The 27935-nt window shown below is 28.1% G+C and overlaps 5 protein-coding genes across 11 annotated transcripts; 3 read left to right on the top strand and 2 right to left on the bottom strand.

Annotated features, from left to right (window-relative positions):
• Nucleotides 1-403: 403 nt before the first annotated feature.
• On the top strand, nucleotides 404-2510 carry Wwox (WW domain-containing oxidoreductase). Of its 2 annotated transcripts, XM_015326172.2 has the most exons (8): nucleotides 404-569; nucleotides 685-749; nucleotides 837-1073; nucleotides 1155-1350; nucleotides 1416-1601; nucleotides 1670-1925; nucleotides 2024-2237; nucleotides 2372-2510. In XM_015326172.2, the coding sequence occupies exons 1-7, from the start codon at nucleotides 475-477 to the stop codon at nucleotides 2231-2233; spliced, it is 1245 nt and encodes a 414-aa protein (XP_015181658.1). In that variant the 5' UTR covers nucleotides 404-474; the 3' UTR covers nucleotides 2234-2237; nucleotides 2372-2510. The 2 variants fall into 2 exon arrangements, with proteins under 2 accessions (XP_015181658.1, XP_089028551.1); XM_089172425.1 differs by having other exon boundaries at nucleotides 2024-2378.
• On the bottom strand, nucleotides 2255-4078 carry mRpL15 (mitochondrial ribosomal protein L15). Its single transcript, XM_015326173.2, has 5 exons — nucleotides 3846-4078; nucleotides 3487-3641; nucleotides 3152-3317; nucleotides 2821-2980; nucleotides 2255-2665 (listed from the first exon to the last, which is right to left on the bottom strand). The coding sequence occupies exons 1-5, from the start codon at nucleotides 3942-3944 to the stop codon at nucleotides 2364-2366; spliced, it is 882 nt and encodes a 293-aa protein (XP_015181659.1). The 5' UTR covers nucleotides 3945-4078; the 3' UTR covers nucleotides 2255-2363.
• Nucleotides 4079-4935: 857 nt separating this feature from the next.
• LOC107069126 (CD109 antigen) lies at nucleotides 4936-16183 on the top strand. Of its 5 annotated transcripts, XM_089172424.1 has the most exons (28): nucleotides 4936-5086; nucleotides 5191-5310; nucleotides 6947-7034; nucleotides 7553-7745; nucleotides 7832-8056; nucleotides 8134-8384; nucleotides 8486-8644; nucleotides 8733-8904; nucleotides 8976-9167; nucleotides 9254-9489; nucleotides 9630-9750; nucleotides 9835-9981; nucleotides 10055-10174; nucleotides 10254-10308; nucleotides 11503-11725; nucleotides 12154-12271; nucleotides 12364-12550; nucleotides 12634-12794; nucleotides 12882-13020; nucleotides 13117-13235; nucleotides 13311-13450; nucleotides 13527-13746; nucleotides 13816-14196; nucleotides 14279-14428; nucleotides 14517-14692; nucleotides 14772-14943; nucleotides 15079-15181; nucleotides 15260-16183. In XM_089172424.1, exons 3-28 carry the CDS (start codon nucleotides 6970-6972, stop codon nucleotides 15466-15468), a joined length of 4434 nt encoding a protein of 1477 aa, XP_089028550.1. In that variant the 5' UTR covers nucleotides 4936-5086; nucleotides 5191-5310; nucleotides 6947-6969; the 3' UTR covers nucleotides 15469-16183. The 5 variants fall into 5 exon arrangements, with proteins under 5 accessions (XP_089028550.1, XP_015181621.1, XP_015181622.1 ...); XM_015326135.2 differs by lacking the exons at nucleotides 4936-5086; nucleotides 5191-5310 and adding an exon at nucleotides 5483-5743; XM_015326136.2 differs by lacking the exons at nucleotides 4936-5086; nucleotides 5191-5310 and adding an exon at nucleotides 5822-5969.
• Nucleotides 16184-17360: 1177 nt separating this feature from the next.
• On the top strand, nucleotides 17361-21679 carry Acn (apoptotic chromatin condensation inducer acinus). The gene is given in 10 exon segments (XM_015326126.2): nucleotides 17361-17406; nucleotides 17409-18708; nucleotides 18805-18889; nucleotides 18978-19094; nucleotides 19189-19381; nucleotides 19510-19721; nucleotides 19893-20120; nucleotides 20184-20334; nucleotides 20337-20440; nucleotides 20747-21679. Coding segments are annotated over 10 exon segments (2556 nt in total). The 3' UTR covers nucleotides 20867-21679.
• On the bottom strand, nucleotides 21307-27871 carry TM9SF2 (transmembrane 9 superfamily protein member 2). Of its 2 annotated transcripts, none has more exons than XM_015326124.2 (15): nucleotides 27574-27871; nucleotides 27201-27268; nucleotides 26820-26913; nucleotides 26593-26728; nucleotides 26391-26512; nucleotides 26169-26295; nucleotides 25920-26065; nucleotides 25647-25823; nucleotides 25225-25381; nucleotides 24887-25064; nucleotides 24549-24708; nucleotides 24313-24464; nucleotides 24113-24224; nucleotides 23862-24033; nucleotides 21307-23749 (listed from the first exon to the last, which is right to left on the bottom strand). In XM_015326124.2, exons 1-15 carry the CDS (start codon nucleotides 27703-27705, stop codon nucleotides 23682-23684), a joined length of 2001 nt encoding a protein of 666 aa, XP_015181610.1. In that variant the 5' UTR covers nucleotides 27706-27871; the 3' UTR covers nucleotides 21307-23681. The 2 variants fall into 2 exon arrangements, with proteins under 2 accessions (XP_015181610.1, XP_015181611.1); XM_015326125.2 differs by having other exon boundaries at nucleotides 25225-25369; nucleotides 27574-27870.
• Between the last annotated feature and the right edge of the window lie 64 nt (nucleotides 27872-27935).

Raw genomic sequence — 27935 nt, 5'->3', positions numbered from 1 at the left:
AAATGTATGATTGGGTCTTTAAATTTCCTGTTAAAAAAAATAAACGCAAATACATTTGTAATGCAACATTATTTTCGTTATATTCATTCATTACACATATTTGAATTACTACAATTTCATACAAATACGGAATTTATGAATTAGTCTAACTTTAAACAAAAAAATGTAATTCTCCGATTCATTTAAATTTTCAATATTCAAACCTTTGATTGGGAAAATTGTATTGTTGTATATTATTGACTGTACAATAATTGATTATTATTTAATTTATATTTTTAATGTAATAATGTTGTTTTTTAAAGATCAGCATTAATGATTGGTTATTTTTTGATCAAATGTCATATAGTTATTTAAATATGGCGGCTAAAAAGTTTGACAACCCGCTAAATTTTATAATACAAATTTCCCTAGCGTCTGATGAGGAAAAATTTGTTATTTTAATTGATAATAAGAAATTTGCTGTGTAATATCAAAATGGTAAATGTTCTTAATGATTCTGATAGCGAGGACGAATTACCTCCTGGGTGGGAAGAAAGAGCTACTATTGATGGAAATGTTTATTATGTCAAGTAAATATTTTTTGATTTATTATTAATATTACTTTTTAATATTAGCATTTTTTGAGTTAGTTCATTAATTTCATACATTTTAATTAACATTCAAAATAATTAATGTTTTTTGTAGTCATTATACAAAAGGTACACAATGGACGCATCCTAGAACTGAACGCAAGAAAATCGTAGAAGGAGGTATTTATTATATTTAATATTATACAGAATTAAATTCATTTATTTTAAGTAATAAAACAGATTAATGTATTATCACTTTTTTTCTAGAATTACCTTCTGGATGGGAAAGATGTATTTCTGACGATGGTAAAGTTCTCTTCGTTGATCATATGAATCGTACTACTACTTACACTGATCCTCGATTAGCTTTTGCCACCGAATACAGGGAAAGCTCACAACCAGTACGACAAAGGTTCGATGGAAGTAGTACAGCCCTTTCTGTTTTATACGGTCGTGATTTACGTAATAAATTAGCACTTATCACTGGTGCTAATACGGGTATAGGTAATTTATGTATATTTATAAATATGTTTGTTATTTTATTTTTGTTTATGTGTGAAGTAGTAAATATTCCTTAATTTTTAGGTTTTGAAACAGCTAGATCATTAGCTTTACATGGCTGTCATGTTATACTTGCTTGTAGAAATGTTAAGGCAGGCGAAGAGGCAGTGAAAAGAATCAAACAAGAAAAAGAAAATGTTAATTGTGAAGTATTGGAGTTAGATTTAGGATCGTTGCAAAGCGTACGTAATGCCGCAGAAAAGTTCAAACAAAAATATAGGTAATATTTTATTAAATAAATGTATAAATGTTATAATATTATTTTAATTAATATAACATTTTTAGAACTCTTCATATTCTAATATTGAATGCCGGTGTATTAGCGATTCCTTACGAACTTACAAAAGATGGTTATGAAACAACATTCCAAGTTAATCATCTTTCACATTTTTATTTTACACTTTTGTTGGAGCATCCCATTCGTAGTTGTCACAATGCAAGAATAGTAATAGTTTCCAGTGAATCACATAGGTAATATTAATAGATTAGATACGTTAGAATTTTTTGTTTATATAATAAATATTATTTTTAACTTATAGATTTTCTTCTATACAACATGTAGAAGATATTCATCCATTAACTTTATCCCCGCCTAAATATCATTATTGGTCAATGAGTGCGTACAACGATTCTAAACTTTATAATATATTATTTGCTCAAGAATTATCTAAGCAATGGCCTGCAGTAAGTGTATTCAGTTGTCATCCTGGTAATATGGTTTCTTCATCTTTATCTCGTTATTCCTGGATATTCCGACTATTATTTGCCATAGTGAGACCTTTCACCAAATCACTGGTATATTCACAATTTTTTATTGAATCAAAGAGATTGCTAATTGAAATAGATTACATATTAATTCATACATTTTTTGTTTTTTTTTGTTTTTGATTTAGCAACAAGCGGCAAGCACAACAATATTTTGTGCAACTGCACCAGAATTAGAAGGAGCGACGGGACTTTATTTTAATAATTGTTATCGTTGCGATCCTTCGACTGCTGCAGTAGATTCTGCATTGGCAAGCAGATTATGGTCCGTTTCTCAAGATTTAATTATAAATGTTATGAAAAAAGATAAACTTTGGGAAGGATTAACTTTGAAATAATTTGGTAAAAAATGCAAAGAGTATATATAGTTTCTTTTATATATCTATATATATATACATACACGTATATATTTTAAATGATTTAATATAAAGTTTAAGGTGTTTTTATAATCATTAAATATATAATATTTTAACTAGCATAAAATTCTTTCAAATATTCTGCCTTTGGTTTGAGAATTACTTTATCCACAAGACTAATAACCCAACCTGGTTCAAGACCATAAAATAATTGTCGTGGATCTTTACGTTCGGTCAACATTTTGTAGTCTGGATCATCTTCAATTTTTGGAAGCACGTAACCATATTTTTGCGACAATATTAAACGTTCTTGAGAAATTTTTTCAGGATCCGCTAAATATCCTCTTGTTGCAGCACTCGAATAATATTCTAAACAATCAGCAGGTGGTAATAATCTACGTGGTATTGGATCACCTATAAATTAAGTAAATATTTTATTATCAAACAATATTATTAAAATAATATATATAAGTAAAAAATAGATGTTTTCAATTTTTTATATTACATATAAAGAGCTATATAGCCATAAAAAAAGAAAAATAAAATTGAACAATTAAGAGCAATTATACCTTTGCGAAGGAATTTTTCAGTATCATTTAAAGCGAATAAACAATTTGGATCGTAATAAGCTGTAGTGATAACGCCGCCATTTCGTTCAATTGCTGCAATCACAGGTTCGTTAGCCCACTGCACTTCTATGTTGACTTTTGCCTTGAATATATTTGAGCCCTTAAAAAAGTACGCTTTTTAATATTTCCCTCCTTCAAATAGTAATAATTTTTCTGAATACGTTAAGTGTCAAGTCAATTACTAGTGACCGACAGTATACTTTTCGTTCAGGCCATGTAAGCAAAAGAGACTCTATGCTTAATGCGCTAATATAATAATAACTTTGATTACCTCATCCGTTAAATGTACTCCAGCGTGTTTCCAATCAATTTTAAAGTTATATAATCCTGTATTTATTAAAGTTGCTAAGTCGATTGGTTTACTGATGTCTATCCTATTAGTATCTATGAACATTTGTAGCTGTTTCAAAGAAAGTGGTGGATATTGTCTTCTTAAGCTGTAACCACAAACAAACGCATAATTCTCATCGTTTTAAATATAAATTGTCAATTAAAATAAATCTTAATGCATTCACTATTAATGTCACATATTTGTGATACACTAATTTCTATTGAGATATGTTATACATGTTATACATTTGTGATAACAATCAACATTCTACTTACTGATGTCCTTTATAATAAGGCTCTTTTTGAAATCTAAGATAAAATGGAGTATTCCCGGTTTCATATCCAGGTCTCATATAATTTTGTCTTTGACCAGAACCTTTGTTTCCTGCACCATGTTTATCTCCTCCGTGTTGACCCCTACCTCTTTTTGACTAAACATAATATATAACTTCATAAAATTTCAACAATGTAATAAACAATTTTTAAGGTTATGTAAAGTAGTCATTAATATATTTAAGATATATTTGAATTTAATAATAACATAAAAAATATTTAAAATCGTAAAATTATTAATTTTATGAAATCTAATATAGATAGTAATTAATATTAAATTAAGATAACAAAACATTTCTTACAGCCTTTTTTGAACCGGGGTTAGGTCGAATATTTGACAATCCTACACGAGGTAAACTTCTTAGCATAGATAATGCCAAATCTCTACCATTTATTGCCATTTTAGATTTAATTAATTGTAATCTTTTATAATAATTATTACTTGAAGTAAATTATTCACTTTAAAAAACATACTACGAAGTAGTACATTATACAACTGAATGAATGTGTTAGTGTGTGTTCGTACACTTACGGTGGGGACAATCCCCTCCATTTTCTATAGATCATATATATATTGCAAGATTTATATTTATCGTTTAAAAAAAATAAATAGTATTAATTAATAAATACAAAATTTAGAGAATATAATTTAATAAAAAGAACTCTCTCTAAAGATATTATAGTGCATAAATAATATGTATACACATAAATGTAAATAAAAGTGTATTATTATTAAAACAGTAATACATTTGTTTACAAAATTAGATCGCATAAAATAAACGGTATAATTATTAAATAATCTTAAATTCAATATCTCGATTCGCGTATATCTCGAAGTTATTGTAAATTTGTTCTTATTGCTAATTAGAATTAATTAGAATTTAAATGATAATTAAATATTTATTTTTTCGATCTCTTATGCAGTAACTTCTATGTGACGAGACCTGGGTCGATAATACTTGCGCTATATCGAAATTTAATTGTAAACTATGTAACGCAAGTATTATTGTAACGATTGTTGCATATTTTTGCATGTTTCCTAAAAGTCGTGTTCTTATTTAATTGAATAATAATAATCGATATATATATATATCAATCTATGCAAATGTAAATGCATTCGTTTAAATTTAGTGATTCGAATAAACGCATATACATGCATTAAAATCACCATAAAAATCATGTCATCCATGTTTGTTATTTTGCAGTATATTTTTATATTTAAATATCGGATATTTTAAATAATAAAATAACCGATGTTCTTTTCTCAAACAGTTTGTATAATTAATTAAAATCTTTTCTATATAACAAAAAAATTTATAAATAATGAAATAATTAAATTATTTTTTCCAGGAACCGCATCCTTTTTTTAATTCAACGAAGATGAAAAATAAAAATAAAATTTTAGAAATGGGAAACTCATTGACGTCTTAAAAACGTGTTTTATACAGAAAAATAATGGATAAGAGGAGGAAGATGAGGAGGACGAGGATGACCTTCATTTGTGGATGCAGATGCGCAGCATCAGCCTACTTCACCGACAAAGGTATTCTCCGAAATGAATAATTATCAATGACGTAAGTTCGAAATTAAGGAAAGGTAAATAAATCATTGATTTAATAACTTACATTATCTCTTTTGTTAAAATAGCAATAGCATATAATGGGAAAATACAAGAAACTTAAGTGCAATGATGATGATGATGATGATGATGATGATGATGATGATGATGATGATGATGGTGTGGACTCAGTCGTTCTTTCTCTAACGGTAAAGACTTGGCTGTTGAAAGAGGAAAGAGTGAGAAATACGAAGAGAGATAGGAACAAAAAGAGAGAGAGAGAAATAATGAAAGACAGACAAATAATAAAAAGAGAGAAAGAGAGAGAAAGAAATGGAAGGGAAAGCCAGATCGTCCGGTTTCTTACGTCCATGATTGGTAGTGTCCGTCAGTATACATTCAGCCGTCGTTTGAGATGGCAATTGAACCAAATGACTTGAAAAATATTGTTGTCATTTGCTCTTGAAAATATATATCTATATCTTTTCATTCTTATTTCAAACTTTGTGATCAAACATATTTTAATATCGATATATTATTACAAATTGTATAGAAAATAAGTCGAAGAATCCTAAGATCGGTAGCATACCTATAACACCTTTTATAAAGGTGGCGTTCTTAAAGACACTACATCGACGGCTGGTGAGTCATTCTATTTATTTAAAACGAAATGACGTCCTCTGAAAGGATTCATGGTTCAGCGCCGGGAATGATCTCGATGGTATAAACTGGGTCTTTGGTAGTCTTGCGTGAAGCTAAACTCTTGTTGTTGTAACCTGATTTTAGAAAATTCTAGATTATTTTATTTCTTTTTTTCTTTAGAACTCATTCAAATGATTCTTGTGATAATAATGTTCATAACGAAGTGGTAATTATAATTAATATTTGTTTTTATTTGATTATCAGAGTAACAAGTTGTTTGATTGAGCTACTTTTCCTTTTTGTCCGAAAATTTTCAGTGTATTTTCTATTTTTATTGTTATTTATTATTATTTCTTTGTAAATTAATGGATAAAATATTATTTTTATAATATTTATTTAATTAATAATTAAGAAGATTGTATTAAAAATAGACAATTTTAATAAAAACATTTATTGTTGTGTTTAGAAACTATCGAGGGGGACAAGTAGACAACAATTTATTCGGATAATAAATTACGTTTATAATTTAATTTGGTATATAAGCTTTCTTGCTTTCTCTCTTTTTTTTCTATGTAATATGTGGTTTGTATACATATGCATGGGAAAGCGCGTATTCTGAAATGTCATACTGGACACCAACGAAAGTGTCACACGATAGACAGCGGTTTTCTATTTTATTATGTTTCTTTTTAGCATTGGAAAACTCGTTACTTCCTAATTGCAAAATACTAATGTAGATTACTTAAATTATTTAAATAATTAATTGTGTTTTTTATCGCTATAAAAAACATTTTGCGTTCAACGTCTAATCACGTAAATCACATTGTTAATATTAGAAATATTATTCATTAATTATTTATGATCATGATATATTGAAGTTTATTTCGGAACGTATAAACATTATGCAATCATTCTTGGAAATATTCAATCTCGTAATAATGAGAGATAATTGAAAAAAAAAATAGAAATAAAATAATTGTCAGATTTATGTATTCATGAATGCATGTTATCACATGCATTACGTGTGTGAGTGCATGATCATAACTGATTATCTTGAAATATGACATAACGAATAATTTTCTATACTATTATATACATTGTGTATATATATATATATTATTTTTTTAAGCGAAGTATACACAACTATAATTAATATCTGTAATAATTATAATTAATATAAATTGTTTTATGTGTGTGTTTCAGATGTGAAATATTTCAATAATATAATGGATTGGTTTTGTTTATGCAGCTTATTTCTATTTGGAATAGTGACCAATGCGATAGCTGAACCGTAAGAATAACAATTTTTAAAAAGGGGAAATCCCAACGAATACTGGCGGGAATCCCATCAACGCCATTTTCGTTAATCTGTCATACGCAGTATTAAATATATATATATATATATCTATGTTTTCGTGACTATTTACGTAGATTTCTAATTGATAATAGTTCAATGTCATAACAAAAGTAATATCTATCGAATATTACTCATATTTTTCATTATATTTTCTTAGTTAATATATTATGTCTGAAAATAAAATAATGTATTATAAATTAAATTCTAAGTTAACCAATCTTTCTTTTTACATTCTGTATATATTTATTGCGGTAGTCTCAACCTATTTTATGTATACTACTTTCTCCTATTTGGATTCGCATAATCAAAAAAAGAAACCGTAAGTTAATGTTTATAGTTTGGTCGGTAAGAAAGCAACAGGTTATTTAATAAAATTTACATACTATGACTCTCTCTTACTTTATCGTTCTATGCTTATATACAATGTTAATATTTTATGTTTTTTTTTTAAGGTATTATGCTATCATTGCACCAAAGATTGTACGCCCTGATTCAGAATACCATGTTACCGTAAGCACCATTGGTGTCTCAACACCTTCAAATGTTTATATTGAATTGTCTGGTAATCTTGACAATGGAGATCATTTCAATGTATCTCAAACTGTTACCGTAGAACCATATTCTACAAGAATTGTCAGATTAGAGGTATAATTAAGAATTATAATTTTCCTAAAAGACATACTGTATAAGGTATTATTGATTATTTTAATTGTTTATTCTTATGTTTATAGATTGGAGATACTTCTCCAGGACACTACACACTTTTTGCACGTGGCCTGACCGGCATTCAATTTTCTAATTCTACCGAATTACAATATGTCCATAAAAGTTATTCTGTTTTCATACAAACAGATCGGGCGATATACAAGCCTGGAAATAAAGTTATGTTCCGTTGTCTTATATTAGATTCTAGATTGAGACCAAGTCTTACACGTCAAGTTGATATTCATATCACAGTAGGTATACTTATTAATAAATGAAAATAATTATATAATGAAATGTTTTAATTACATTGTTTTAATAATTGTAATAGGATGGAGCTAATAATCGCATTAAACAATGGGAACGCCCGCAAATAACGCGTGGAGTTTTTAGCGGCGAGCTTGAATTATCTATGTCTCCAGTTTTAGGGACTTGGAAGATTGTGGTTAATGTCAATGATCAAATGTTTGATAAAGAATTTGAAGTCGCCGAGTATGTGCTTCCTAAATTTGAAGTAACTATAGATGCGCCTAAACATTCTACTTTTAAAGAATCAAAGATTACCGCTACGGTTCGCGCAAAGTAAGGAATTAAATATTGCATATAATAAACAAATTAAATGAATGAATTAAAAGATCAATTACATATTATATTATATATATATATATATATATATTCTTTAGATATACTTATGGAAAGCCTGTCAAAGGAGAAGCTACTATAACAGCTTTCCCAAATATTTTCTCAGGAGTTATTCAACCAATTTTCCAACAACCTGTCAGAAAAATAGTACCCATTGATGGAAAAGTTACTGTTGACTTTGATATTATTACTGAACTCAGGTATATTAAAAGAGAAATGTTATAAATGTTTAAAATAAATATTTTATGTATGTTAATAAATGTTTTTTTATATTATTTGATAATATAGACTTACAGATGAGAACGAAAGGCCTATTAGAATTGAAGCTACAGTTGAAGAAGAATTAACTGGTAGAAGGCAGAACGTTTCAGTCGAGATAACGTTGCATAAACATAAATATACTATGGAATTAATAAAAACATCTGAGTATTATAAACCGGGATTAAAATACACAGCATTCGTAAGTATATAATTATTTATATTATAATAAATTCAATATAATTATTTATACATCATAATTGTATTTTTCAGATTAAATTGGCTTATCATGATGGGGCTCCTGTTCAAGATACAAAAAATCCTGTTTTAATAGCTTATGGATACACTTATAATCAATCAGCTTTTTCCAATATTACACGTTTCTTAGACAAAAATGGCATGATACAATTAGATTTCTATCCACCCGTTGCTAAAGATGATATTTCTATTCCACTTAATATCGAGGTACGATGATTGATCATATAAACAATTATATGAATTAATTATTAGTAACTATTAAAATAAACGATTGATTTCAATTACTTTTTCAGGCACAATATTTAAATTTACACGAGTGGTTTTCCAGTACCAATCAAGCCATGTCGCGCAGTAATCAATACATACAAGCGATATTAAAAACAGAAAATCCCACTGTAAATCGTGATGTTGAGATCGAAGTTAATTCCACAGCTCCGCTTAAATATTTAAGCTATGAAGTGCTTGGTCGTGGTGATATCTTAGATGCTGGTTCTGTATATGGACAAGATAAACATAGTATCAAATTTAAGTAAGTTAACGTATAATATTCATGTGCAAACTTTTCTCAAAATAATTCCTTATTTGTAATAATAATAATAATAATAATAATAATAATAATAATAATAATAATAATAATAATAATAATAATAATAATAATATTAATTATAGATTTTTAGCTACATATGTTATGGCACCAACAGCACACGTAATTGTTTATTACATTCGAGAAGATGGCGAAGTTATTGCAGATGCATTAGAGGTGGAACTAGAAGGAGCGTTACAAAATTATGTAAATATATATATTATCTTTCATTATTAATATATTATAATTAATAATTTAATAATAAAATATTAATCTTATATTGGAATGAAGGTCGACATCAAAATTTCACCGGAAGAAGAAGTCGAACCAGGAAAGGATGTTAGTTTGACAATTAGCTCTAAACCAAATTCATACGTTGGAATATTAGGTGTTGATCAGCGTTCTTTTCTATTAAAATCTGGAAACGATATAACTTATGTACGTAATATATTCATTGAACAATAAATGGAAATATATATACGAATATATATATTGAATATATTTTTTACAGGAGAAAGTGGAAAAAGAATTAAAATCATACGATACGATTGAAGAATCTCCTTATTCAGATTTCGACTTCTATCGTTCATTCTGGAGACCAGGATCAGGTACAGCCAACGATGTATTTAGGGTAAATATCAGTTATAAAATGTATAAAAAAGTATAATAGAAAAATTGTTTAATTGAATAATATTGAATTTATTAATCAGGAAACTGGTGCCGCTATTCTTACTAATGGATATCTTTTTGAATATTTATTGCCAAGTAAGTATATTTATTTATTCTTACGTAACTAAATGAAGTAATAATTTTTGTATTTATTTAACATAGTTATATCTGTAACATTAGTTATATATATTTAATGTAGTATAATTAGATTAAACTTATCTTTAATACAATTTGAAATAATGATAATATTAATTATTATAATCCTTAAATCTAGTTTGCTGAGTATTCGTTATTATGCTTATTTATTACATTAATCCTAATTATTTAACAATGCTTGTATGTGCATAGTATACTACAGAGCTAGCATGGCAGCACTGGATGTAGAGGTTCCCGCTGCTGCTTTTGCTCTTTCTACTGCAAGCGTGCCATTCAACCAAGAAATATTTTCAACTAAGAAGGTCACTGTTCGTAAAAACTTCCCTGAAACTTGGCTTTGGGAAGCAGTTGATGCTGGGTAATGCCAATTAATTAATTAATTATCACATACACACACAAACTCATTTTTTAATTTTAATTTAGTTAACATCGTATGTACAGTTTTGCAACGTATACAAATATCATTTTATTTCTTTCATCTATATAACAATTATAATCGTTTATTTTATCATTAGTTACGATCATTGCTAGTATGCGAGAATAAAACTTGCTTCATAATGCCTCACAGTGACGAACCTATTTTTATTAACAATTCTTTTTAACCGTTTGAGTCTCAAGGGGGTTATCAAAATTTGTCTTTTTTCTAAATACTCCTTTAGAAAAATTGTGTCGACATATGTCAAGCGAGTTGACAATGTATGAATTGCATATTATGTTTTAATAACGTGCCACTTTTTATCAAGAAATTTGAATAATGCAATTATGTTGCTTGGAACTCAAACTGTTAATTATCATTAATCGTTTGTGTTAATTCACTAATTAGTTTTTGGGTTGCTGTAAGTAGCATTCTTCGTTATAACAAATGTACATGTATAATATGTTTTATAAATGCATATGTTCTGTGATTACAAATATTGTTTTTAACAGATTTAATATTTGTTAAAACATGATTTTTTTTAATTTGTATTAAATGTTCTAGATTTCAAATATTAAAAATTCTTATTTTTTTATTTATTTATATTGAAATTATTTTACAGCCGATGACATTAGATGTACTATTTTATATGAACATTGTATCATTCGATACATTTATCTGTTATATAGTCATCTTAAATACATGTAGTTAAATTACAGGACACCCAGGAAATTGGGAAGGTAGGCTTGAAGGGTCATCTCATGGAGCGTCTACGCTTCGACCAGATCTTGGTCCACCCGTAACGCTCAGATTAGCAACAAGGCCACCATTGGCAGGTCCTTATGCCTTCTCTCGCATTCCACCTCCTGTTTGGAATAAGCCCCGTGTATTCCTTATGCATGACATCTTAAACACTTGGCTTTTCACAAATTTTTCTTCAGGGTATTTATTTGTATCTTCTATACTTCCTTCTGCATGCTTATGAGACATATTTTTGTTTGTTTGTTTGTATATTTCATAGATATACGTACATATTTTTCTGTAAATAATATTATTCTGTTATATTCTACGCACACATACACATACACAGTAAATCGTGTCGTCTTTTATGTATATGTAAAAAAATGCAGGACTAAAGAAACTAAAGCCGCTTAAATTTATTTGTAGTATATGCCACTGTCCCAATGTTGTAATTAGAACCATTATATCTCATTGTCAGATAAAAATATATACACAAGTATTTCATACCAATAAAAATTTGTAACATTTCACACATAACATTAACTTATCGCAGATTACGTAATTACTTTAGGATATTTCACAAATATTGAATTATTATAAAAATAAACAAAGGTTTCTTTCATTTTTAGGATCAAAGGAGAAACCGAATTTCGACGTACTGTACCAGACTCTATTACATCGTGGGTAATTTCAGCATTCTCTTTAAGTGATGTACATGGATTAGGTCTCATCAATGAACCAAGAAAGGTTGTTATATATAATTTATATATTCTGCTATATTATTAAAAATACATTAATTTAATATAAATATTTAATTAATATGACGAATATTATTTTAGCTAAAAGTTTTTAGACCCTTCTTCATTTCTATGAATTTGCCTTATTCTGTGATAAGAGGAGAGATCGTGGCAATACAAATTGTGGTATTTAATTACTTTGATAAAAATGTAGTAGCTGATGTATTGTTAGAAAATGTCGGACAGTTTGAATTTGCAGAAATTTCAAATGAAGTTCACGACACGCCTAGTAAGTTAATTATTATATAGTTTTCTTCTTTATTTAATTAATTAAATAATATCACATTATTAATGTATTTTTTATTTTTATAGAGTTGGAATTATATCGCAAGAAACAAGTAGAAATAAAAGCTAATAGTGGTTCAAGCGTATCGTTTATGATTATTCCAAGAGAATTAGGATATATAACGATTAAGGCTACAGCGCATAGTCCATTAGCAGGGGATAGTGTCGAACACAAATTACTCGTAAAGGTAACTTCGTTTTTTATTAATAAATAAATAATACATATATATATATATATTTCATTTTTGTATAATTTATTCTTCATATTTTAAAAGTCTGAGGGCGAAACGCAATATGCGAATAAGGCAATATTTATAGATTTGAGAAATGGAAAAAGCGTGCAAACAAATATCACAATTGAGATGCCTAGAAATGTAGTACCAGATTCAGAACACATTGTAATCTCAGCAGTAGGTAATAATAATCTTTTATGTTATTTATTTAAATGATTTATTAAAGATTTTTTATTTGATCATTGTAATTATAAATTTGGAAATATTAATTTTTTAGGTGATATCTTGGGTCCTAGTATACCTAATTTGGCAAATTTGATTAAAATGCCATTTGGATGCGGCGAACAAAATATGTTGAACTTTGTACCGAATATTGTTATATTAGATTATCTAAAGGTAATTTAAATGAAATTTCTTTTCTTTTTGGTTCTATAAATTTATATCTTTAATTTAAAATTTATTTATTTGTAGAATACAAACCAATTGAAACAAGCAATACAAGCTAGAGCATTGAAATATTTAGAAATTGGTTATCAACAAGAATTGACGTATAAACATAATGATGGATCATTCAGTGCATTTGGCATGTCCGATCCTAATGGAAGTACATGGTAAAATAAATAATAATTTGTATTTTTTGTAATATACAAAAATGGAATTTTATCTTCATTTTATTCTTTTCTTCAGGCTTACTGCATTTGTAGCTAAATCGTTCCAGCAAGCAAAAGATTATATAACTATCGACAATAAAGTAATAGACGAGGCTTTGGAATGGTTGTCTAATAATCAAGCTGAAAATGGTAGTTTTCCTGAAGTAGGAAGAATCAGTCATCGTGATATGCAAGGTGGAGCTGCTAAAGGTCTCGCATTAACAGCATTTACACTTATCTCATTCCTCGAAAATCCAGTAAGTATATTTTTAATAAAATATAATATTCTTTTTTTCTTTAATGAATATTTTAAAACATTATTTTAGGAAGCGACAGAAAAATACAGAAATAATATAAATAGAGGTGTAGATTATATAGTACGAAACATGAATGGATTAGACGATCCATATGCATTAAGTATATGCACGTACGTATTGAATTTGGCCAAACATCCATATGAGACTAACGCATTTTACGCGTTACAATCTAAAGCATTGACGGAAAATGATATGAAATGGTGGAGTAAACCAATTGCAAAAGATGACAAAAATCCATGGCATTCTTTATTACCTCGCTCTGTAGACGTAGAAATGACATCTTATGCTTTACTTACATACTTGCGAAGGCATTTAATTGCTGATTCTATCCCCATAATGAAATGGTTGGTTAAACAAAGAAATTCAGAAGGTGGTTTTGCATCTACGCAAGTATGTTTATTTACAATTATTTTTAATAAAATAAAGAAAATATTTAAAGAGTTCTTAATGCAAGAATTTATTTTAATCTTAGGACACCGTCATTGGTATATACGCGTTATCGCAATTAGGTGCAAAACTAATGATAAAAGACAATTCTATTTCTATATCGTTACTCTACGAAGGAGGACAAAATCAATTTAGTATAAATTCTCACAATTCTATGATACTTCAAAAACAAATTGTAAGTTTATAATATTTTTTTATAATAAGAAAAATATTATATAATTATCATTTTGAATTATTTATTATAAATTGATATGTGTGTATAGCTTCCAAAGAAAACTCATTTTGTTAACATCACTGCAAACGGTAATGGATTCGCCATAGTTCAAGTATCGTATGAATATAATTTGAACGTAGCTGGTGCTTGGCCATTATTTACTTTAGACCCTCAGGTAGATCGAAACTCTAATGCTAATCATTTGCAATTATCTATTTGTTCTGGGTATGTAATCATTTATTTATTACTAATAAAATAAAGAAATAGTCCTTTCATTAATATATGAATATTTTATATATCATAGATTTGTACCAACGAGAGAAGCTAATGAAAGTAACATGGCTGTTATGGAAATAAGTTTGCCATCAGGTTTTACAGTCGATAGGGATTCCCTACCTAGTCTTGAAGTTTCGCAAAATGTTAAACGAGTAGAAACTAAGAATGGTGATACAATGGTTGTCTTGTATTTCGATAAGGTTTGTATTTTATTATATTAAAAAAAATAATTTATATCTTTTCTGTTATATATTATTATACTTTTTATTATTATAGATACTACTTATATATTTTTTTTATTGTTTTTATTATTAAAATCTAATACAATGTTACAGATGGTCGTTCACGAATATTGTCCTACCGTATCTGCGTATAGAACACATAAAGTAGCTAAACAAAAACCAGTACCTGTATCTATTTATGATTATTATGATTCATGTAAGTTTTTCAATAAGTTTTTATTAATTACATGTATATTATTAATATATTAATATAATTTTTGTTTAAATACATTAGCGAGAAGGGCACGAGCTTTTTATGAGCCACGAGTAGCATCACTTTGTGATATTTGCGAGGATAAAGAATGCGAGGATGTTTGTCTCTCGCAACCTGATAAAAGGAAAGATAATGATCATGCATCTGCTGTGGCATCATCTTTACGCATAAATGCATATGTGACGTCCTTGCTCGTTTTGTTTTCTGTTGCACTCTATAAATATTTGTAAATATAGGATTTAGCGTGAAAACGCATTTATACGTAATGTTTACAAGTGACATAATATTAAAGTATAGACCAGTGTTTCTTAAATTTTATGTTTGGGAAAAATATTCAGTAATTTTTTTTTTGTAGATACAAATATTTCTTTATTTCTTATTTCTAATTTATATTTAAAATTTACATTAACAAATCTAAAAGGATTAATTTCTTATTTAATAAAGAAAGCCATGACAAGATGTTAAATTTATATATATAGTTTGAGAAACATTGATATATATAAACGTGGTATGTAAGTGCTGACCAAAGTGCTTTTCAAATTAACAGAGTTTGCAATTTTCAAGTTGCAAAATTAATATCACTTTACAAACAAAGCAGAATAGTGTAACGTGTAATAAATTAATTTTAAATTCATCTAAAAAAAAGAAAATATATTATAAAACATATTACTAAAGTTATATACTGTTATTAATATTATATATTACGTGTGTATATTTTTTCAATATTCTTTTTTTCTAGTTGAATATATATATATATATATATATATATATATATATTAACGTTACGAAAGATTTAATTAACGCGCGAAGAAAAATAAGAATATATATAATTATCTTTTTTATTATTTATTCTAATAATATTATGCGAAAACAAATGGCACAAAAATTATTTTTATGTAAAATATTTCAAAAGTATAAAAATAAATATAAATTTCAATAGCTATTCTCCGTGTGATTGCAAAATATTTTTATTCAATTATACTATAGAATATAAATTTTTATATATTATATATAAAAATAGTATTTTATAAAATAGTATTATATATATATATATATATATATATATATATATATATATATAATACTATTTTATAAAAACAAATTGTAAATAATAATTGTTATCATATGAATATTATATGTACATCTCTTAGTCGGTAACTTCTTACCGACCGTAAAAATCGTGTGACGTCATATTATTGGCAATAATAGTACCAATAATTTCCGACGATGTCGCCTCAAAAGGTAAAAAATTTAACATGAGGTTTCTGTTTTATGTAATTAATAAAGTTTATGGTTAATCGAGCGAGTACTGTAGCTCGACCGATTGTTAATAGCGTCATTGGGATCGTTGTTTCTGTTGAAGCGTGATATTTATATTTAGTGAAGTTCTTGAAAGGGACTTCAAATTTTCGCAGAAGCATTACCCGCGGACGGGATACATTTATGAGTAAGTTTTGATTGCCTACCAATATCCAGAAATGCTCCCGCTTATTCTTGGGTAACCACAAACTGCCCCCGCTTGCTAACGCTAATCATTTAAATGCAAACCCGTTGTCTAATATTTGATAGGGACGATTATTATAGATTAGTTTTTTGTAAGATTATACCAGGAAGTTTTTTTTCTGTTACACGGAGATAAAAATCATTTTCGTAGCGTAAAAAGTCTTATTTAATTTCTACATTAGAACATTTGATTTGAAAAAAAGTGAATACATTTTTCTTATTATCATCATTATTATTATTATTTCAATAATCTGAAACATTAGAAAAATTCTAATTAATTTCATATATTATGGTATAACGTACAATGCATTAACATTATTTCTTCTATTTATCATATTAAAATAGATATATTGGTGTTCATGTTAAACATTATTTATAGAATGACTAAGGTTTAATAACAAAAATGAGTATATGATCTTTCACATGGCATATTTTAATTTAACTGAAAATTTATGCATTATTGCGTTCTACATATGATAATTAGTTGATCTATTATTTGGAGTTTTAATATATGAGTAAACTCTTATAATACAAAACAAGGACGTGTCAATATTGATATGTACATACATTATATACATTTATTCTTGTATAATAGTATATGTATTAATATATTTTAGGCATGAGGCGCAAGAGTGAGAGAAATAAAGCTAAAGCGACACCAGAAAAAAAGTGGAAAAACCGACAAGAAAATCAAGTCGCAGGCGTGGAAAACGTTCACCATCTACATCACCGGAGAAAGATAATGTAGAAGCAGCTACTACAGTTGTTCCCAGTTGTACTAATGAAAATGAAAAGTCTCCAGTACAGACGCGTATTCAAAATAAAGAATTAGAGCAGATATCGGATAGTCATGAAGAGAAAGTATCTTCCACGGAGGGAAACATAAAAGTGCAATCACCTGAGGCAGAGGAGGAGAATAATGGTGATTCTGTATGGAAAGTGGCAAGAGCCGACGCATCTCCTGGGGAAATACAAAAATTGAAGTTATGCAGACAAAGGAATATATCGGAGGCATCATCTGAAGCATCGTTGAGTAGGAAAAAGTCTAACAAGTGGCAAGAAAGTGGTGAGGGAGGTGCAGGGGAGGTTGACTCGGCAGACGAGCAGCTGGTATCTTGTACAAGAATGTCCAGTGGCATTGAACAGCCGTATGATCCCTCCTCTTCATACCCAGGTCAGGACTCCAACGAAGAGGTAAGTGATAGCAAGGAGATCCTGCCTGAAACCACTTCAGCCAACTTGTCTGACGATAAACCAAACATAGATCAGCAAGGTGATTCAAATGAGGCTAGTTGTTCCAACCAAAATCTTCATAGCGAGCCCAGTAAGCCAACTAGTACAACCACTCCAGCTACTACTAATTCTTCTAACGGCGATCATGTATCAGAGGAGCTAGTCCCTGATATTCCTAAGGAAGACCAACCTGAAGAAACCACTGACCAGAAATCAACAGAAGTATTTGAGAAAGAAACAAGCTCGGAAAATGCATCTAAAGAAATGCATACTAATACCGATGACGAAGAACATGATGAAAAAGAAAAAATTCAGAAATCGGATTCGTCGTCCGAGTCTAACGATGAGAATCATACTAAAATAGATTGCAGTAGCAATAGAACAGCATTGCGCGCTAGTCGTAGAAAGCATAGAAATAAATATAGAGATTCTTCTAATTCTGAAACGCCTGATTCCGAAGATGAACAGCCTGTCGATAATAAATTTGAACAATCGTTTACTCGCGATAAGAAATCTAATACAACAACAGATGAATCTAAAGAAAAAGATCAACCAACATCTCCAGAATCTAAGTCCAATCCTTCACTAAACAATTTAAATGTCGAAGTTGAACATTCCGAAATAAGCAAACCAACAAAAGCTCAGAATGAAGCCGAAAAGCAGGACCAAGTTCCCTCGACTAACGTTCAGGCATCAACTCAGAAACCTGCTAAAGTTAATTTGAAAAGATCATTGTAAATATTATTCCATTATATATTTTCCCATAAATAAAATAATTCATTATTTATTATAATTGATTAATAATCTTATATTTAAATATTATTTTTTAGTACGTTACGAATATTAGTCGACAAAACTGATGCAAAAAGTGAGGATACCGATCCAAATGCTAACAACGAGTCTAGTAATCAGAAGGTATAATATCATTCTGTAATATACTATCAATTTTACTTATAAATCAAATCTGAATATAAATAATACAAATTTTCTTTTTTTCCTCTAGGAAAATCATAGTAACGAAGATAATGAGTTTAAATCCGTACCAAGAAAACGGAGATGGGGAACGGCGTTATCTACAGATTCGGTGCCTTCTTTTTCTATCTCAACAGAGTCCCTTAAGGTAATATCAAGAATTACAAAATTTGTAATATAATATATATATAAAAATTATAGAGAGAGATAATAATTTTGTTAATATTATTTGCGTTTAATAGGCATTAGTGCCAGGAGCAAAACCATTGTCCATTAATGAAGTACGTTTATCGAAAGATGACGACGATGAAAGAGATCAAAAAGGAAATGGAAAATGGTTTGACGAGGATATTAATGATCCAAAATCTAAAGATATTCTTGCACAGAAAAATGGTGCTGCAAAAAAAGGGGATTTACAAATTGAAAATCATATAGGTATATACAATCTCTCTCTCTCTCTCTTTCATGTTTATTTTTATAAATAATATATACAATTAATTAATAACAGAATATTATATTGTTTTAAATGATTAATTGATTGTCTTTTATATTTTATAATTTAGTAGCAGCAAGGCGAAAGATTTCTATCATGAAGGAACCTTCTCACGTGAAATCACCTAGTCCACCAGCGACGAAGCCTACAAATATTCTTTTGATCAAAAATTTGGTTCGTCCATTTACATTGAATCAAATAAAAGAATTACTGTCACGTACCGGTACTATTGTTGAAAATGGATTCTGGATGGACAGAATTAAATCCAAATGTTTCGTTGAGGTTTGTTATACATATATATATATATAAGTTATCTTAATATAAAATTAAATAAATAATTTAATGTTCTTATATGTTCTTTCCAATATAATTTTGTTTGAATTTCTACATATATATATCTTTATTTTTTATCTTTATTTTTTTAATATCTATTATTATCACATTTTTGTTTAGTATGCTAATGAAGATCAAGCATTTGAAACAAGGCAAGCATTGCATGGTATTTCTTGGCCTGTGTCAAATCCGAAAAGATTACACGTTGAATACGCTACCAAGGATGATATGGAAATGGCAAGAGAATCTTCTAAAGATCAACCTGTTTCCCGTAAGACGGAACAACTATTGACGACAGAATCCTGGCAACAAGATTGGAATCGCGAGGAAAGAACTAACTCGGCTAAGGTATTTACCAAATTATTGAAATAAATATAAATGATAATAATACATAAACTTTTTTGAATACAGGTCGTCGTTGTTAGAGAGTGGGATTTAGGTAAAGAGGATGGTCAACAACATGTCAAAGAAAAAGAACGCGATAAAAAAGAACAAGATAAGAAAAGAAGAAGAAGTCGGAGCCCGGCATTGGAAGCACATCTTCCAGCTCCTGCAAGAAAATTTAAAAAAAGGAAGACGATCCACCTCCAGCTAAACTTTTAGATGATCTTTTTAGAAAAACTAAAGCAACACCGTGCATATATTGGCTACCACTTACGAACGAACAGGTAAATTTTTAATTTTTATAAATTAATATAGAGTACCTCTATTTATTAAAATTATCAAATGAAATAATAAAAGTTACTAGAGAATAAGGTTCTTCTAATATAAAATTTCCTTATAATCATTGTTAATGTTTTTTGTCTTTCTTTCTCTCTTTCTCTCTTTCTTTAGTTTTTTCTTGAAAAATTTTTATTTTTTTTTTGTTTATATAGAAAAAAGAAAAATAAGATTTAACCAATAACACAGAAGAACCTTAAATGAATAGTTTTAATTCAATGTTATAATATTGTGTTCATATTCTATGAACGCAGATAGTAGTAAAGGAAGAAATGCGAAGACAGCATATGGCAGAACACGCACGCAGATTAGAAGAGATGAGACGTACTGAAAGAAGCAGAGACAGCCGTCGTCGTCGTAGTCCAAGAAAATAGAAAATTTGCAGATCGCCACTTCCGATAAACGTACCTTTTTTCCTGACATAAACAACAACAAAATAACAGACTCAGACGGATTCTTCTTACACGCGAAGAAAAAACCTATTCGCAATATCGCAATTAATGACAGAAAGAAGAAGAAAAAAATGAATCTTTTTTTTTTTTTTTTTTTTTGCAATATCTGACAATTGACATATTCATCAATTATTTAACATTCTTTATTCTGTTGCTTTTGTTTGATTAAGTTTCACGTTTTATTTTACTTCTTTTCAAATATTTATATCTCTATTGATATGATGCTTTTATTCCGCGGTTAGGGTTTTAATATTTGTTAAATTTTGTAATTGAAAACAAATTTTTCCTACATACATATATGTATTTATATATATACATGTATGTATGTATGTATAAATCTTGGTCTGTTTTCGGTTTGTATATTCTTTCTTTATTTTTTTTTTTTTTTTTTTTTTTTTTTAGTTAGCCAAGGATGATTAATTTTGAATTAATTTTAACATTTTCATAATTATCAACGTACAGCGTGAAAACATTTTTCCTTTTGCATGGTGATGCTCCATCATCATTTCCTCTCTTCTCTGACCACCACCTCACGCTTTGAGCATTAAACCTTACTTCTTACAGGTCAACAACATTAACTATTCGACAGAGTGGCGGTAACAATAGAACAAATTCGATAGTGTGGCACACTGTGTTTTGATCATCTGTATGGGACAGGCACTACATCAATTTTCTCTGCAAAACTTGCATCGTCTATAAAATTACGCTGCGATTAAAAAAAAAAAAAAAAAAAAACTGTTATTTACTAGATGATGTATCGTACATTACGAGTTAATGTATACATACACTTAACAACGTGGGAAACGTTTCAGAGAAAATAGAAAGAAAGGAGGAGAAAAAAAAGAAAGAGAGGGAGAGGGGGAAGAGAAAGAGATTAAACAAATAAATAACTCTATCGGTCGAGTAACAAAAAGGACATTGTATTTGCGAAAGCGTAATGTTGAATTGAGTTATTCGTTTTCTCTTTTTATTATGAAACGAAATGAAACTTTAGTCAACTGTTTAAGACAAAGCGTGAATAGCAATAAACTAATCACAACAATGAAAATCATTTGAAATATGTGAACGTGGGAAAAGCAGATACAAGTCATGTGTAACAAAATAAAACAAACAAAAAAAAAGAATTTCTTTTCTTAATATCGAATGTTTTTGTTCACCTTAACTTTTAACTCAAAAGTTAATGGATACAAAAGAATTATGACCCTATCACTCTAAAATGTGATAATAGAGATCATAAAAATATGCTAGTGTTGTTTATCTACCTGCTCCTGGATAGTCATGCAGGAAGAACACACACACACGTTGTATATATATAATATTAATAATAATAATATTCAATATTCCATAAATATGACATGTGTAAAATTATCAATAAATGTAAAACACGATAGGATATGAAGTACGTTTACCGCTTACTTTTTACAGTATACCAATTGGGAGATTGTTATTTACCTGTAGATGAGAATATAAACAAGTAATACTTTACAAAATATACATGTGTTCAGAAAGTCGTACATTTGCTTTTTTTTTATTGTTAATTAATTCCATTCTCTTGTTTTCTTTTACTTTAATTTAAAAACATATATCTTAATATATTAATATACACGTATGCATGTATTCACGTACATTTATTATATGCTTCTTCTACTGCTATTTTAACGTCAAAAAAGTTCATTTGTTATTTTGTCCGGTTTCAACGGAATATGTACATAAACTTATTTGATATCTTTATTCATATCAATAACATCATTAATACTAATATTTAAATGGCTTTTTAATTTACAAAATTGTTGTTACAATGTGCATATCGATTACGCTAATAAAATATTTTCAAATTAAAAATATTGCTAATTAGAAATAAATTTTCATTGATCACGGTATATAATACGTCAATTAATTAATCATTTACAATTTTTTCAACTCTCTTTTCTTTTTTTTTTTTTTTAATTAAAGCAACTTTTCCAATATTTTTAATGTTAAACTTTGGATTGAAATTTAGAAAAATATGAATAATATTTTTCATCTTATTTTTGAAACTAAAATAAGGTGTTTCTCTCTTCGAAGTTAAATACTTAAGTAAAATTAATATTATATTTTTGTTGTTGATATTTATAGTAACTAAAATAAAAATCATTCTAATGACATTAATATTATAATAAATTGAAGAGTACAATGTGTTTTATTTTTTCACAGAACAGTGGTACCTGTATATTTAAACTTTGTTTCTTAGTTTTCTGTAGGCCAAATATTTATAAGTGAATGTTCTCTTCGCAGACAATAAATGTTTGGATAAATTAATGACATTAAAAAAAAACAAAAATTCAATTTTTAAATAGAATATCATTGTAATAATATATTATTATTTCCGTACGCCCATACAGAGCGTGGTGTGCGTGCAGCAAGTTTGCTCGCATCCAAATATTAATTGTATAAAATTTCTTAAGAATGATCGATAGTCGATGTTTATTATTCTTCGAATAGTTTGACAGCTTACTAGGAAATTGTTGAAAAGTTTTAAATCTTTAATCAAATATTATTGTTAAATACAAAATATGTTATTATTTTTCACAATAATATTTGAATTAGAATGATTCGAGAATAAATTGAACATAAGTTATATATACGCGTATAACAAATAATCATTGTACTATCGAACATTCTTTTTACTCATTCCTTTCATCTTGTTGTACCACGGTTATTTTTTAATATTTATACTTTTGGTTATTTAACTGTCTAATTAGTCAACTTTTACCACACTGTAGATTTTGCGCACAAACCAAAAGCAAGCAAAGAAACCAATTGAACCTATAACATTTAAATTTTATTATTCTCATTAATATAAAATATTTAATCATTTTTTCTTATTGTATAATAATATAGTAATAAAATATATATTTAATAAATAAATATTATTTACCTGTTAGAAGGAAGAATAGATAGACCATAATAAGAGTATATCCAAAATAAAGGAACGTTGATGTGGCATCTTCGATATCTAATTTTGTCATGAAAAAATGTACGCAATAAATTAACAAGTAAAAGGCTGTAAATCCTGATGTTAAAAAGCTGCGCCACCACCAATGATAATCCTATAAACAAATACAATTTTTATTATAGTAGATAAAAATATTAAAGATTAAAAATGAAAAATAAACTTTTCATTATTACCTCTGCACAAAGATGAAAATAACACAATAAGATTGTAGTTTCAGAACACGTAATCACAAGTATTAAAAATACTAGGAAAAGAAATCCAAACATGTAATATACTTGGCTAGACCTGAAAAAAATATATACATATTTTACACAAATTATATTATTTAAATAATAAGTTAAATAATAAAATGTAGTTGTATAATATTAATTACCAAAGCGAATTAAGAATGAAAAATAATTGAATAAATATACATCCAAAAGGTAATACACCGCCCATTATTACGCCAGGTATTGGTTGCGTATAAAAACTTTGCTCTGGTATTTGTCTTGGTATTTGATTAGTTCTTACTGGATGTTCCAATGACTGGAATGATAAATTATCCATTGAGTAACATATTTAGTTGAAATTTTAAATTTACATACAATGTACACATGCATATGCATTTACCCTTTTCTTAAATCCAAAGTAAGCTCCGATAAATGTTAATGGAACAGATACACCAAACCATAATGCTAAAAGGGCAATAAGAGTACTAAATGGTACAGCTGCTGAACTTCCTTTCACCCAAAATATTAAGTTCATTATAAAAAATAAACCGAAGACAATCCTGAAATAATAATAAAGAAAAAATATATAAAAAGAAATAAAAAAAGTAGAATAAAAGAAGTATTAAATATAAGTAGAATAGCAGAATACAAAGACTCCACATATATCATTTCATAAATCAATTATAAAATGTTTATGTAAGACATTATGTTTTCATAGATAAAGTAACATTACTGTACCCAGGACTCAGCATTGACGTAAGCAATACATTGGATTTCCATTTTTCACCGCCAAAACTCTTATAAATTCGAGCAGATGTATAACCAGCTGTTGTTCCAAGACATACATACAATACCATTGCACATGTCATTAGTGCTCCTCTATTAGCAGGAGACAAAAAGCCCAAACAAGCAAACGCTGAAATCAATAGGAACAATACAATAACTCGTTATCATTTTTATAAAAACAAAGGGATTGAGAAATTGTATTATCTTTTATATTTAAAAATAATATGAACAAACATTTTAAGGTAATTTAATGTTATCATATATCATATATCATATATCATATTTCTCACCTAGCGTGACAAGAGTCATGAAAAATACTTGTATACCAGATCCAAGTAACACTGAAAGTAACATTCCTTTACGTGGTGGTCGGAAGACATCACCGTGTACTAGTTTCCATCCAAATTCTTCCTGTGCATCCTCTCCTGACTCTATCTGGAAGTAGGCCTGCATTATCGTAACATAAACGGAAAGATATCATAATGTTATACAAAAATATTATCTTAGAATAACTCTTCACTTTAGAAACATTTTTAAATGAAAAAGAAAGAAAGAAAAGACAAAATAAAAAGTAAAATAAAGTGAAGGTTTACCAGGGAGGTGAACCGTAACAATCATACTAACGCAATGCCAACAATAATATTTAAAAAATTTTAAGAAACATTGTTCTAGTGTATCTTATTGTCACGATGTTGTATGTATGCGTGTATACCTGATTATATCTCACGATATCCTTGTGCAATGTACGGAACATAATCATTGCCACCATTCCAGATAAGAATAGGACAATAATTAATGAATTGAGGATACTGAACCACTGTATATTTGTATGCGGCATTGATTCCAATATATAATCCCATCTGGATGACCATTTGATTGTATTATCTTGCTGTAATTTTATCATTATACAGAAAATAGTAACAAGATGATCGCTTATTATTACTTCTTTTTTCTCTATAATATAAATATAGTTAAGAAAACTTACCGAAAATCTTACAGAATACGTATATGTTATATCCAATGTTTTACCAGCAGGAAGATCTTCGGGTATTTCCATAGGAGCTGCTTTGCTATCACAATTTGGATTTTGGGGACTAGTATGTTTGATACTACGAGGAGTTACTTTTACGGCTATAAAGAGAATTAAAATGTTTCATTTATTTACGATAAAAAAATTATTTTTCGCGAACATTATATATTGTGCTATATTAACATGATATTTTTAAATGCTTACAGATAATGCGACCACCATTCTCTTTGAAACTCGTTCCCCATTCTTCTTTGACTCCACTGTGATATGTTATGTTAAGATCGACATGGTTGAATATATAGTATGCTTTTCCTCCTTTGCTATATAAACCCTAATAACAGAATTATCCAAAATATTAAAGTATTGAAGTATTATGAATATTAATAAAAAAATGTTTTTGTGAATGTTATATTTAATAATGCATACATTAATGCTGCAGGTATCCTGTGCTGCAGGAGATTCCCGTGTAAAACAGCCCATTGGAAAACCAGTACTACAATATTGTTTTTCATCTTGTATTTGATAACACCACGTGACTGGCATATTATCTATTCAATAAAAATAACAAAGTAAGAATAAAAAGTTAAGTATAATAATTTTAATAATAATAAAATCATGGATTATTTACCGATAATCCAATGATGTTGATAATTAAGAGCAATTCCTTTCCTAAGAAATTGCAATTTTTGTTCCGAAGCTTCCTCTTTTCCTTTATATGTTTTTGTGCAAGCAACTGAACATGATTCTGGTTCTAAAAATTTCAACTAGAAAAAATAGAGAGATATATTTATATATTATATTAAATATTATATTTATATTATAATAGAAAAAATAATTGTGGAGTTATTAGTTTACCTTGTATGGAGAAGGACGAATTCTTTCTCCGAATACAACTTGCCCTAAATTTTCAACCGGTGATTCTTTCTTCTCCGCAGTACAAAAGTCAAAACTAAATGAAGACAATTTTATTATTTATTAAAATGATACGATATAAATGAAAAAAAGAGATTGATTTAAAAATTTATTTAAATAGTTGATGGTAATATACAGGATATATGAGGTTTTTCTGATCAAATGGTGTCAGTGTATTCTACGCACAAAAAGAAGAAAAAATGTTATACAAACATAGATCATCTAAAGCTTCATTAAAAAGTTATATAGAAGCTGAAAAAATCTCAGACACCCTGTATAATATTTAAAAAATTAAATTAAATAAAATTACTTTATTTTACTTACCGATTGTATTCGTAAGGTATGACATATTTTTCGGTATTTAGACGATTAACAAATAATTGAATTTCAGACTGAAAGAAAGAACAAATATTTTAATACATTATTACTGTTATAACTTAAAATGACAGTAGTATTAATTGGTAAGATAAATGTCAGAAATATATATTATTTATTTAAACTTATTTCTATTATCACATAAGCAGTACAAATACTACGAAATATCATTCTATCTATCAAAAAGATAAGATATTTAACATTAAAATAAAGTAGAATTTTGAAGCGCAAATTGATGATCTTAACCAAATATTCTAGAAAAATAATGTTTAATATTGTTATTAATACGATGAATAGGATAAATAAATACAATTTCTTATACCTTACAATTTTTCGAAGAATCTCCGCTTTTACAAAAATTCACTGGTGCTAAACCGGGCAAGTAAAATGCTGATATATCATTAACTACGCATAGGAGCGTACACAATACCCATATCGATAATATTTTCGCCATTATTCGTAAACTTTTAATGTAAAGTATCTATTGTCTACTAAAAACGTATATTGTATACTACATCAGATAATTAGTCACATAACTTCATAACAATTTTCGTCCTGTAACTCTGTTACACACGTTTGTTAATAGCATGGAACGTTATATCGCAAAGAACATTAGACCTCGAAAGGTGCCATGACACGTCATGTACTCATATACGATCTAAGAAAATTTTATCGAACTAACCG

The sequence above is a fragment of the Polistes dominula genome, unplaced genomic scaffold (assembly GCF_049000335.1).
Source record: "Polistes dominula isolate Pdom_NZ unplaced genomic scaffold, Pdom_raw_medaka contig_73, whole genome shotgun sequence".
NCBI classification, from domain to species: Eukaryota; Metazoa; Arthropoda; class Insecta; order Hymenoptera; family Vespidae; genus Polistes; species Polistes dominula.
This window is presented reverse-complemented; position numbering and strand designations above follow the sequence as displayed.

Coding starts and splice junctions, on each gene's coding strand:
- Wwox (XM_015326172.2), top strand. CDS start 475: ATGGTAAATGTTCTTAATGATTCTGATAGCGAGGACGAATTACCTCCT. Junction 1,351..1,415: donor AAGTTCAAACAAAAATATAG/GTAATATTTTAT, acceptor TAACATTTTTAG/AACTCTTCATATTCTAATAT. Junction 1,926..2,023: donor GACCTTTCACCAAATCACTG/GTATATTCACAA, acceptor TTTTTGATTTAG/CAACAAGCGGCAAGCACAAC.
- mRpL15 (XM_015326173.2), bottom strand. CDS start 3,944: ATGGCAATAAATGGTAGAGATTTGGCATTATCTATGCTAAGAAGTTTA. Junction 3,318..3,486: donor CCTTATTATAAAGGACATCA/GTAAGTAGAATG, acceptor TTGTGGTTACAG/CTTAAGAAGACAATATCCAC. Junction 2,981..3,151: donor GAGTACATTTAACGGATGAG/GTAATCAAAGTT, acceptor TACTTTTTTAAG/GGCTCAAATATATTCAAGGC.
- LOC107069126 (XM_015326133.2), top strand. CDS start 7,268: ATGTCTGAAAATAAAATAATGTATTATAAATTAAATTCTAAGTTAACC. Junction 7,746..7,831: donor CAAGAATTGTCAGATTAGAG/GTATAATTAAGA, acceptor TTATGTTTATAG/ATTGGAGATACTTCTCCAGG. Junction 10,175..10,253: donor CAGCCAACGATGTATTTAGG/GTAAATATCAGT, acceptor TTTATTAATCAG/GAAACTGGTGCCGCTATTCT.
- TM9SF2 (XM_015326124.2), bottom strand. CDS start 27,705: ATGGCGAAAATATTATCGATATGGGTATTGTGTACGCTCCTATGCGTA. Junction 27,269..27,573: donor ATTCTTCGAAAAATTGTAAG/GTATAAGAAATT, acceptor TCTTTCTTTCAG/TCTGAAATTCAATTATTTGT. Junction 24,034..24,112: donor ATTTTCATCTTTGTGCAGAG/GTAATAATGAAA, acceptor ATTTGTTTATAG/GATTATCATTGGTGGTGGCG.